Consider the following 13035-nt stretch of genomic DNA (forward strand, 5'->3'; position numbering starts at 1 on the left):
GTGCTTCAATTTCATGCACGGGTACATGTCTTGCCGCACTGTCATTTGATCTCCTACAAACACTAGAAAAATGATTACGTCCACCACATTTATGGCACGCTTTGCCGTAAGCTGGGCATTTTCTAGGAGCATGTTTACCACCACAATATTTACACTTAGTAGGGCTATAATCAGTTTTTGCTACTGCACGTTTAAAATTATTGTGCCTAGTATTAGTACTGTGCTTGCTCAAAGCATTGATAGCATGTCCGTTTGCAGAATTCATTACTTTCATGTGATCCTTGCTGGCTTCTGCCGCATGACATATGTCCAGTGCTTTAGCTAATGTTAGATCAGGCATTTGCAATAACCTTTCTTTCACATGCGAGTCCTGCACACCAAACACTACTTGATTTCTTAAGTTTCGCTCTTTTTCACGTACAGTCTCAAAATTACATCCTGTGGCAATGGTTCTTAAGTCATTGATCCATGAATCAACGCTTTCTCCTTCCCGCTGTGTGCGTTGCTGGAAGCGATGCGTTTCAAATATTTCGTTCTTTTGTGGCTCACAGTAGGTCTTAAACTTTTTTAGGACATCTTCTAGAATATCTTTCTTGTCTCCCTCTTCATTGGAGAACACGAAATTGTCAAAAATTTCCTGGGCCTCAGCTCCAGCCGCATTCAAAAAATTGGCTATCTGGACTTCCTGTGCCTTTTTGGTGAGTTCAGCTGCTACGTGGTACACTCGATATGCACGCTCGAATTTGCGCCATGCTTCTGCAATATTTGTCACAGAGAAGCTCATTTCCTTTGGTTGCCTTAACTCCGACATGTTTTTTACAATGTACGGATTACTAGCGCAAAACGTACTGGTCACTCCAGTTGGATAACTTCAGTCCAAATTAACGTCTACCAACTTCTTATCTCACTCTGACACCATGTAATGTTCATAACTTACGTATAACGGTAAGTTGATCTTTGTGGGCTCTTCGTAAATCAAGATGAAGGCAGATTCATTTACTCTAAAATCTGGTGACCTACCACAGCTGTAAACATCACATAATAATGAATGGTTTGATCGGCACAGTGCAGTAATCAGTGGAGCGTGTTAAATCCACATGAGGCAGTATTGCTTATCTGTTACAGTGGCCTATCACTCTTTCAGCGTTGGGGAAAATTTGCATTCATCATTTCAGCAAAAAGTAGGCTAAACAACTGTTAAGATTTTTTAGAAAATAAATAGTTACACCTAACAGGCCATGCTGACAATGCAGTAGCGGATGTAGAAAAAAGTAGAGGAAGTTGAAAAAATAATTAGGCCTAAAGAGGGTGTTTCTTGTTTTGATCACTTTTTAGGCATTCTGGCAAAAAGGTTTATGGCGATCTGTTTATGGTCTTGCTTAGGCATTACAGAGGTTGTAGGCCTATTTCAAGCACATATTTCGATTGGCAAGCATTTAGGTTGTATGGAGGCCACTATCGGAGATGAAACTTTGAAGTCTTGAAGTTGCACATTAAATACACAGAATACTTAGTGCAGTCTGCAAATAATCTGTCTCGACACATTGTGAACTCCACGATGACTTTTACTGCACTTTATCTGAAAGAGGTTATTTGGTCAAACTGCTGCTCAACATAGTAAATTGTCTATTTTGTCTTGTTTTTCTTTTTTTACTCATATAAACTTTTGAAAAATTCACTTGCTCTATATTTTTGTCTCTTCGTTTTGTAAAATTTTAAAATTCTGCTAAGGTGTTGCGACCGTGCTATATATTAATATTATATACAGATTGTCCTGTTTGGGTATTATGCATTGCACGTTATAATGTTTTATCGATTCTACCTTTTTCTAGACCTTCGCTATGTTTTGGTATACGGTATAGGGGAGAACCTCCATCAATGGGACAAATTTTGCGTTTTGCTAATTTTTTTAATTTTGTAAAGAAATGCAGTGGGTTTTTTTTTGCAACACTTTTGCCAACGCATTTTTTTTCAAATAACACTTGGTTTGATTTCATTATCTCCAGTGGTTTAGAAATAACCCACAGTTTTTTTAAGGTTACTCAAAACGTCCCATTGTTGAATCTGGCTCCACCATTGGGACAGGCAATTTCTAACAATGGGACAGAATTTATTTTCTGTGTAAATACATATTATAAACTTGATATTCACTTTGTTATTGATTATATTTACTGTAGTGTATTATTAAAGTTTTCTAAATTTTTCTTATCTTCATCATTAAAAATCTTTTTGACACCATAATGAGGTTGAAAACGTAGATTGCTTTGAGCATTATTTGCTTGGGTTCTTTTGTATGTGTCAATCCAGTTTTTCAATGTTTATCTTGGTATGTCAAATTCTCTTGCTACAGGTCTATTTTTTCCGGTTTGTATTGCTTTTTCAACTACAGTTTTCATAGTTAAAGGATCTGTGTTTCCCTTTTTACGAATGAGTCGAGTTGATTTACAGTGTCCCATTGATGGGCAAGACCTGCTGTCCCATTGTAAGATGCCGTCCGAAAATGAAAAAAAAATCAGCTAGATTCTTAAAGACTACCTCACTGACAACAACGTTTTGTCCTAAGAACTACCAGACATATAGACTATGCTACCATGCGTTTTCAACCTGCTTCGCCAAGTCGGTACAAAAATATCTTCAAGACCAATGACCTATCTTTTTTTACTTTGGGTATCAAAAAACACACTTTCTTTAACAAACCAGTCATGCGTGCAAATTGAAGGATCCCACTGTTGGTACAAGCTATAGACTACATGGCGAATTGGAATTCGTCATGTACGTTGATTTCGCTTGATCAACCAAGCGTGGGAGACCAAGTGTCCCATTGTAGAATCGTCCCAATGATGGAGGTTCTCCCCCTAACTAACTAATTTTCCCACACTTCAATTTTCGAACTTTGTGATGGTTAGAAAAAAAAACTGAACTGAGAAGTCAAAACTAGGGACATAGTGAGTAGGCTACATAACCTAATTCAAATATGGCTCACTAAATCTCCGATTAAAACTAAAAAAGTATTAATTATACAAAAAAGTAGCCCTAAATGGTATTTAAATATCTCATTATACAAAAATTGAATTAAAGACTATGTGTTACAGATAATTAATTTTTTTGCAATACAGAATTTCAGAACAAGTAGGCTAAATGACGATATAGAAATAGCCTACATTGTTAAAAACGCATTTTGTAAAGCGAAGAGCGTGACTTTATTTACGAAAAAAGGCATTTTTACAACGTCATTTAGCCAATTGTAAGAAAGAAGTAGATGAATATGTTGCAAGCTTTCTAGTTTCTATATGACAATATGAACAATGTAGCCTAGACATCACACCTATTACAGAGCAATGCCCAATGCCAACTTGCAGCAAACATAACAGAGAAGGAAACATCGCTTGAATGCACAATACGTAGGTAGCCTACACAACACCTTTAACCTTCGTCCAGCGACATAATTTTACAACGATAATTAGGCGGCATAGGTACAATTTGTACCTTTACGTTGCATGAAAATTAGCGCATAGGTATAACCTACTTTCTGTATGGTTTTTGTTGGTCTGAACGTTTCAATACACTACTCAAGACATATCTTATTATTAATAATTATGATTGTTTGGAGCTGCTAATGTCTGCAGAGACCAGAAGCGAAAACAACGTAAAACCAGGAAAAGCCGTGTTGTTTGCGACGAACATTTACATGCAAAGACAACAACTGTTATATTTGAAAATAAATAAAAAGCTTCCTGTGTCATTGTTGAAATTGTAAATAAGGTGTTTTGTATTCTTTTATCATAACAAAAATTCTATTCCTTCAAACATAAACATTATGTCTTTTTTCTTGCATTAATTCGACAAAATATGCAAAACAACTTGACCGTCTATTTTCGGAACGTGTGGAGATTTTTTTTCTGAAATTTGGCGGACGCAATTTAACTCCAAAATATAAAGATGTCAGAAAATTCCAGGTCTATACGGCGCCCAGTAATAAAGCTACCACAATTTAAAAACGGAAGAGTTACAACTGTACCTATGCCGCCAACAAAGGTTAAAAATCTTAAAATAAAAAAACAAAATAAAAACAAGCTGAGCAGGCCGTGTTGCAATAGGCTTACAATATCAATATCAAAAGTCAGTCTTGCATTTGATTCTCCCCCTGTAAGCTACAAGACGTAACCTGAAGTGCTGATAGCAAACCATAGCCTAAGAGTAAAATAAGTAAACTATCCCGCAATTGTTTGCTGTGCATCTGAAACTTAATGTGACAGCAATAATAGGCTAAGATGCAGCAGCAGGCTATGTCCAAATACAAATTGATAGTCGTATTTATTTTGCCTCCCATTTCAGATCCCTACACAAGCTCGCACGGTTTGTACACCTCTAAGTACAGCCAGGTTAAATCAACAATAAATAATATGGCGCAACCAAACACAGACTCATGATGGTAAATGTTCTAATTCCATTGATCATAAACTGCTACTGGCATCATTGGTGTATATTGAACTTGCGCTGACATCTGGTTTGATGCACATTCAGTATGCAAACTGCATTGGTCCTGACGTCCTTGTTTAGAATACCTCATAGGTTGCAAGTATCTGGATGGTGAAACCGTTGGAGTATCTATAACCTGTTTGGGTTCTGTTACATCTTCAACAGATGCAGAAACCACTATAGGATTGCGAGGGCATCGCGGAGGAATACGCAAAGAGATAGCTTGACCGTTTTCATCTTGAAAAATGCTCATTGGTGGTGAATCGTCAAATCTGAAGTTAAAAATCATCTATAACGTTTTCATTTACTTTTCAGCGGTAAAATAAGGCTAAATACATTTTGAAACCAAAACTTACCTCCACCGTCTACGCCAAGCTTCGATATGTTCACCAACTGAATCATAAGCTCTATTTCCGGACTCCGGTCGTATGCCGTAGATAATGGCATTTTGTTGAAAAGGAAACGGCATCGGCTTTCGAAAGCGATATACAGGATATCTAAGAAAGGAAAATTTACTGTAGATTGTAGAAGTGCTGCTAGATGAAGAATTTTGTCCCAACTTAGTAGGCTAATACTTAGAAAAATTTTGCGATAATTGGGAACAAAAATTTGAAATTGGAGAAAGTTTTTGGCTCCAAAAGACCACGCATATATAGTTTTCCCAAAGGTTTTTGGCTATTTGAAAATAGCGCTACAAAGCTCGACATTAAATGGCTTACATGAACCTTAAACGCTCCTGAATTAATTGCGAAGATATTCGATATTGGCATCCAGTGGCGTTGACAGGAATGGTTCAGGATATAGTTTTGGACTTCATATTATTTTGTTCTCAGTATTTTTTAATATGGGGCTGCATTCGGAAGACTCGCAGTGTAATTGATGCTGAGTCACAAAAGATTAGGGCGTCCTGTATTAAACAATTCTATAGATTTTTGCGTTGTTATGGAGTCAAGGACAGTTTCGTATCCAAGTTGGATGTTTTCGATCCCAATTTGCAATCAATATTAGAAGCACAACATAGTCTTAGTGTCAAAAACAAACTAAAGCGTAAGCTCTAAAACAAATTAGGTATTGATTAAAAAACATTGTTGCACTTAGAAATCCCACAAAAGTGACCAAAACAAAATTAAATTTGTCAAAATCATTTGAAGGGCAAGCCCCTCAGACCTACTTTCAAGTTGTTGTTTTTTTCGAATATTAACTTTTGCGTTGTGTCCATTTATCCCACAACCTTTGCTTTGTTGAAACTCAGAAAAATGCTTTATTTTGTATACAAGATATTAACCTGTTGAGTATTTTTGTAAATGGTTTTGTTTTTTGTAGCTCGGTTGCGATTAGACTGCACCCCATCTCCATTGGCTATAGGCTAGATGTAGCACTATGTACAACATACACCATGATTTTATCGTGCCATCCAACATACTCTTACTTCAATTTTGCTTGCAATTCTTCATTTGTATTGTTCGGAAGATTCACGTCATGATAATGATTGATGAGGTCCGACAGTTTTGTAAATTGCAGATCATCTTCGGCGTAGAAGCAGTTCTGATCTGGAGCGTGAATGGAAACGTGGCCAATTTTTCCGGCCACTCTACAAATCGTAAGTTTTTGTTTTAAATTTTAGATCAGTGGTCCAACCTTATGTATCCAGAGATCCTTTTTCAAATATTATCAAGTCTACGAAACACCTAAATGCAAAAGTGGAGTGCTTAGAATTGAAACTTTTAAAGAAGATGTAGGCTAGCCTATATGGATAAGTAGACTACCTAAATTTTGTGTTGTTTCAAATCAATGCATTTAAGGATCATTAAAAACTTCAACAGATCCTCAAGGGCTCTTTTCAGGATGGTGAAATTTGAATGGAATGATGAACAACTGTTTTTCATCCTATCATTCCAACTTTGCACTCTATTTCAGTCCTAACATTTTCCAAAAATCAAATAAATGGAAGAAACATCTTTTGACAAGTGTCCAAGTCCAACCTATTAGACTACAATGCTTAACGTATACGAAACGGTTAGCCGTGTCTTGCATTAAGTTACAGATCAAATTATTTTACACTAGTCAGTTCAATCCTAAGCAACCAAAAACCAGGTTTGAAATATCGGTCTTTCAGCTGCATAACATTAAACTGACTAGTATGGAAATAAAGTTATTTTTATTGCTGTTTTAATCTTCCATCCGAAAATAGGCCTTCCATCTCAGTTATTCAAAGCTTGTTAAAGTAATTGTGATGAAAAACAAGTCAGGCCTCACAAGTTACTATAGCTTTTCGCTGCAGTAAGCAAAGAGGCAAGATAAGAAACTGTGGTTACACAGTGAACCTACATTCTTTCATGGCTGTAATTACGATTTAATGCCCGGTCGCATACAAAACGCATAGGCTCCGGAAAGTTTAAGTGAAGTTTCTTACATCACGGTGATGGCATAGCGTCGATGCAGACTGCTCAATCGTACCAAGAAAGACCCTTCATAATTGATATGACGACGCATCACGTCTTCTGCCTGCAATAAGTGTACACAAAGTTATTGTGAGCTGGTCTTACTTTTTGGCGTGGAGATATCGCTAGGTGCAGAACCGCTAAGAGGATAATTTGGGCCCGGTACCAATGGGGTTCTCGGGTCCCAAATCAAAACACATTTAAGAAACGCACTTTATTCAAAGAATATGCGGTGGTTTCTTTAAGTTTAAGTTCCCGAGCCTTTTGGAAAGGTTACGGGCCCCTAAAATAATACCTGTCCAAGGATTCAAAAGTACCCCATGTACCCCCCTGTAAATGCTACTGGTTGGGTGTCTTATTGGGGTGCAGAAAGAAGCAGTCTATAAACCAAGTTTCAGTTCACTATGTGTCTAGTTTTGACCATTAGGCCTACTTCAAATACGTAGCTCCCCTACTGTAGCTCCTTAGGCCACAAGCAGAGAGCTGTCCTTGAAGTGTAGCCTATTGTTCAATCACACACCCGAAGAGTTGAACGATCGTTTCCGCTTGTTCTTGAAGTGTTGATGCCTATTAAGCCTTTACTATTCAACCTACATGGATCCGTTGAATAGAGAACCGTCCTTAGAATGCGTTGCCAAGCCCATTGAGACGATAATTTGGGCCCGGTGCCAATGAGATTCTCAGACCACAAACTACGACACTTCCAAGAAAAATTCAATAATGTACAGTATATCCGACGAATACGAGGTGGTTTCTTCAAAGGTTATGGGCCCTTAAAGTCACCCCAGGCCCGGATCTAAAAGTATCCCCTGGACCTCCCTAGGAAAGCTACTGTGCGGTACTCATGCAAACTCCAAGAACCATGCTTGCTTAATTTTTACATTTCTTTGTTCACAATCAAACGCTCAACTAAATGAGCTATCGAGGCGGACCTTTTTATCATTTTATCAAACGCGTTTTTGCTTTTATAACTGAATCTGGTTGATTGGTTGGTTTTGAATCTTTATCCTCGGACTGACAAAGTTTTGATAGGTTATTCCTGGTAGTTTCGCATACTTGTACAGGCTCTTGACGCAGGGCCAGTTACCGAGATTGGCAGAGTGAAGTTTTTCAATTGTTTGAAGTCTTGTTACCGGGTAATTATTCCGTTCACTAGGTGCCGCTGAATGGAGTGCAGTCCTGAAATGCGTTGCTCAAGCGCACACCCTGAGAGCCGAACCAGCGCCGCGTGATCTTTAACCGGGCGTGTAACCACTGAGCTAACGGAGCGGATCTGTTATGTGTTACTGTGAAGCATGGTTGGTTGGTTTTGAATCTTTATCCTTGAACTGACAAAGTTTTTGATAGGTTGTTCCTGGTAGTTTCGGGCTTTGGACGCAAGGGCGGTTACGAAAAAAGTTTGTGGCCAGTTACAAAAAATGTATATGTTATGAAAAAGTATGTGGCTGTATAGTTTCAACTCAAGTTCGCTAGAATGTTAGACTACATACTGCGAAATGTCTTAACAGACATTCCAGGTTAGGTCGTGACGTAACGTTAAACAAATGAGTTGAAATTGCAAAAGCACGATGCGACTACAAGACGTTTAGCGAAGCTGATTTTTTTTAATTTGAACAACGGTAGCTTGTGTATTCGTGTAAATTGTGCAAAACTGGCAGTTTTCTTAGAAAGTTGTTACAGCTTTTTAAAATAATATTAAGAAAAACCGGAGAGGGGATATATTCTGCCCCCTTTTAGTCTCAGACTTGAGGGGTGTGTGCGCCACCCCTTGCTCACGCGTAATCGACGCCTATGCTTGAGCTTGCACTGTGTTTTCTGCTTCGGACATACATAAGCTAAGTTTAGTTTTTACCAAGCCAGCAAGAATTTGTCGTATTTACATCGTTTTATTGTCTGGCGACTTTGAAACGATGTAAAAACAATGTGAGGCTACTGTGAAAAAGAAAGCCATACCTGACTGCGAGACAATTCGGAATAAAAATAAGGTAACTTCTCTATACATTCCTCAGTCTTTTTGTCATTGGTTTCATGATTATGCCTTGAAGCCTGCCTGCTGGATTTTCCACCCATCACGTATCCACTGATCAATATTACGTCTTTTTATGTAATCAAAATTTTTACAACACTTGTTTCTAGCATACTTAATAACACTGATTATGACGATATACTTAAATTTATCTGTAAAAATTACGAAAGTGAATTGCTGCAGCGTCAAACAGCCTTAAGTTAAGCTACTATTTTCTTTCAGTGATTAATGTTTAACAGTAGCCTACAGTTCCTCTCTTTCTCTTCGCTGAATCAACTCAGCCATGACATACGATACTTTTGTCATAGCTGCACTGTCAACACAACTTTACTACGTCATACATAAGTTACACCACTCTGGTATTGACTTTGACAACATTGTAAAAAAGGCTGGAATTAACATAGGCTACGTTTTTTCACGCGTAGCTTACATCGCCATCCTGATCCCTATGTGCAGGGCCGTACGCAGGATTTTATAACTGATGGGGAGGCATTCGATTCAATTTGAATCTTTTTGACATAGCAATAATTTAATATCTTCAAGTTACACTTAAACACTTAACTTCAAGTTATTCGATTCAGTTAGAGTTAGACAAACAGTTGCATCGACTGTAAACATCATTATAGGCTATTTAAAAATCACAACGTCGTGACATCAGCCTTGTTCTGGCATCCTATTTTAACATCCACCTTTAAGGCTAAGTGTCAAATATAGGCTACGTATTCAGTAACTATTACCAATCTTGGTATAAATTGGATTACGCTTGACTAGTACCGAAGCGTTTCATGGGCGCAGAAGGCACGTGCCTCTCAATGATTTTTAAGTTACACTATACTTTCTCACCAAAAGGGCTCAAACTGAATATAAACCTCAAACTGGAGTTGCCATACTTCAGGAGTTTCCTTGACATGTTAGGGAATTTAGAGTTTAAATCTGCGTCAGGGAGAAATGTTGAAACGTATTTAAATGTCTGGAATATCAGGGGCTCCGAACACTTCCTGGGAGTAGGGAGGTAATTTAAGCAGGGGCGGGTGACGGGAACGATGTTTTGACATCGCCAAGGGGGTTATTGGATTATCGCATCACATCTTTCTGTATTGTTCCTTGGCTCAAGTCCTCCAAATTTCGCACTTCAGACGCTAAAAGGTTAGATTTAAAAGGTTAAAAGCGTCAAGGTCAAAGCTTTAATGTATAACTTAATTTACAATTGCATGAATGCAGTACAACACGATAACATCCACAGTGAAAGGAAAAGTTGCAGCATCTAGGCCCAGGTAATACCTTGTACAAAAATCTCACAAAAACTATAAAGAAATAACATTATAAACGAACACCTCAACTCAAACAAAACACTGTGTGCACTCTGCTTCTATTCTAAGCAGAACAGTCAAAAGTCCCCAAAGACTAAATCTTTGTGCATTGTTGAAAACAAAGTTTTTGCAGATTTCTTCTGCACTTAGTTCATCCAAATACACTTGATGGGCATGGCACATGACAACGGAATTGAGTCTTAAAGCAGTCATTGTGATCCATGCTTTTAAGCGGCGTAGCGAGCTAAACGATCTTTCAGCTTCTGTAGAAGAAGGGCCATTGACCAATAGCAATCTTACCAGTTTTCCACACTGATATACAACTCATTGACAATAGGTTTAAGTCCCATTAACTTGTTTCGAGCATCGCACAAATACTTGATCGGCCCAAATTTCTGATGGAAGTGGCTTAAATCTTGGCCCAAAATTTTCACGTCATCGTTCCAACGTTGTAAATAACAGCATTGTCGTAGCCAGAGGTGGGCACCCGCTACTTTTAAAGTAGCGCGCTACTCGCTACCGCTACTTGGACCAAAATAGCGCGCGCTACCGCTACCCGCTACCAATTTACAAAAGTAGCACGCTACCCGCCACCGCTACTCGGACCAAAGTAGCGCGCGCTACCGCTACTTCTTCCGCTACTTTTGTCTAAAATGACAATAGGAAACACTCGTCCCTAATGACTCAAAAATGACCTTGAAAACGAATGTTATCATTCGTTTACGCTGTCATTTTAACGTCGTTATAGAAAACACATTCTAAGGGAAATTTATTGTTACGCATCGTTCAAAAACACGAGCATTTCAAAATGAGAGTCACTAAGTCCTGCCCGCTTTGACTTATAAGCACATCTTTTCCAACAGAGAAAAGTCTCTCCACCGCAGCACTGGAAGGAATGGGGGTGTTGTATTTAATGAACAGATGTTTTAACTCGGTATTCGAAAAGCTCAAGTACTTGCTCCTGTCCGAAAAAAAGGCGTCCACAATTGCTGCTTCCTTCTGCACCGACGTTTCACGAGATGGCGCCAACATACCAAAAAATTTATCCTCGGCGTCGTGACTGGTGCTGATGTCACTCTTCTCAGTATCAACCCGTCTTGATGTCTCCGCAACAGTCGAATTACATCTGTCTTGACTTTTTCTCGCAGTGCATCAGCATCATCCGTGGAAACGTAGTGCAGAAATTGTAGCCACGACGTCTTGAAGGAGGGATGAAGACAGCGCATTTCATGTCGTTGAAGCTCTTGTTGAATCGTTTCTTCACCCCTTCAAGGACTTTCACTTTCAACTCCTCACAGCCTCACAAGATCACTGATCTCGATCAACTTCTTTGCGCAAATTGTAATGGTTGGAAGCAAGACTCCGTAATACGCCTTGGACTCGCCTTGGAGAACGTCTAAAGCCTGGCAGATAGGCTTCATCACTCGGAGATATTCGCCGAAGAAGTTGACGTCAGCTAGAAAAGACCGAAACTTTGCAACCAAACCGATTATATAGCTGCACCACTCCAATGTTGCCAAAAAACAAGCATTTTTTCAATTTAAATTAAAAAGTAGCGGGTAGCTGGAGTGCGACTGAAAAAAAGTAGCGCCTTTCCCCCTACCCGCTACTTTGAAAAAAAAATAGCGCCGCTACCGCTACTTTTACCAAAAAAGTAGCGCACTACTGCCCACCTCTGGTCGTAGCCTGTGGCAGATGTTAAAACTTCTTCAAGCATTTGGTAAGTTTTAATTCCTTCACTATTGAAGCAGTGGATGAGGCCTTGCACTATGCTGTCAATCGATGCATAGCCTCGAACTGCCTTCTGTAATGAGAAGCGAGGTCATGGAAAGCACTTTGCTCACAGACCTTTCTTGAAATTTTGGTTTTAGCTAAGCTTAAGCTATTCACTTGCTGCTGAGATTCCTTGTATAGCTGCATAAATTGTCCTTCATTTCTAAGCCTCTGGTAATTAACTTTTGAGTTTTCAACCAGCTCCATCATGTGGCTGATGGTATAAGACTTGGTCTGCAATAGGCCGGTTATCTTTTCAATTTAGTCCGGGGCTGAAAGTGGGTTTTTAAAGTCAACCTATACTGGAATACTGAGTGGAACTTTTTTGTAGAAATACTTAGAGGGGTCCTATAGGAACAACTTTAGAGATGTTGCCACCTTCCAAACCCTGGGCAACATCCCGATTTCGTTCGGTTTCCAAAGTCCGGAAAATCCGGAAAATCTGCCAAGACAAAACTTGGAAAAAATCTCAATTGGTCCAAACATAGGCATGTTATATATCATTTTAAAGGACTTTTTGTCCAGATTAGCAATATTGAGGTCTTAAAAGTTCTAATCACTTTGAATTTAAGTTATTTAAATTAACAATTCTCAATTTTTTTTATAAAAAAATCGTAAGAAAAAAAGGGATTTGGAGAAGCATTATTTTGAAAAACTGCTGAACTCTTCTTTTTATTTAACAAAATACATATATAGTCATTCTTTAGCAGATAAAAGTTCTTCGTCGCTGTCACTCTCACTCGGACTATTGCCAACATTCCATTCATTTTCGCAATCGCTGCATGTACAAAAATCGGTGTTATAGTCGTCATTTTATTTACGTTGAATATATGTAACTCGTGACCAGCGTCACTACATAATCACAGTTCAGCGTTTTCTGGTACAGACGTTGGAATTGATTACCACCGCACTGCGCGTGTAATCAATTGAGCGTTCTGTACCACGTTCCTTAGTTGATTGTTTTGCGTTTCTTTCTTACTATATATTGCGTTGCTTTTATACACTG

General features: G+C 38.6%; 1 protein-coding gene across 1 annotated transcript; it reads right to left on the minus strand.

The window, feature by feature from the left end:
- Window positions 1-3086: 3086 nt before the first annotated feature.
- On the minus strand, window positions 3087-9056 carry LOC145767068 (tyrosine-protein kinase FRK-like). The gene is made up of 5 exons (XM_082578813.1): window positions 8874-9056; window positions 6893-6984; window positions 5909-6070; window positions 4836-4976; window positions 3087-4751 (listed from the first exon to the last, which is right to left on the minus strand). Exons 1-5 carry the CDS (start codon window positions 8988-8990, stop codon window positions 4442-4444), a joined length of 822 nt encoding a protein of 273 aa, XP_082434939.1. The 5' UTR covers window positions 8991-9056; the 3' UTR covers window positions 3087-4441.
- Between the last annotated feature and the right edge of the window lie 3979 nt (window positions 9057-13035).

The sequence above is a fragment of the Aplidium turbinatum genome, chromosome 3 (genome assembly GCF_918807975.1).
Source record: "Aplidium turbinatum chromosome 3, kaAplTurb1.1, whole genome shotgun sequence".
NCBI lineage: Eukaryota > Metazoa > Chordata > Ascidiacea > Aplousobranchia > Polyclinidae > Aplidium > Aplidium turbinatum.

Excerpts from the sequence above, each read along its gene's own strand:
- LOC145767068 (XM_082578813.1), bottom strand. The coding sequence starts at position 8,990 with ATGGGTGGAAAATCCAGCAGGCAGGCTTCAAGGCATAATCATGAAACC. Across the intron at positions 6,985-8,873 it reads CCGAATTGTCTCGCAGTCAG|GCAGAAGACGTGATGCGTCG; the intron begins GTATGGCTTTCT and ends CACTTATTGCAG. Across the intron at positions 4,977-5,908 it reads GAATTGCAAGCAAAATTGAA|ATATCCTGTATATCGCTTTC; the intron begins GTAAGAGTATGT and ends TTCCTTTCTTAG.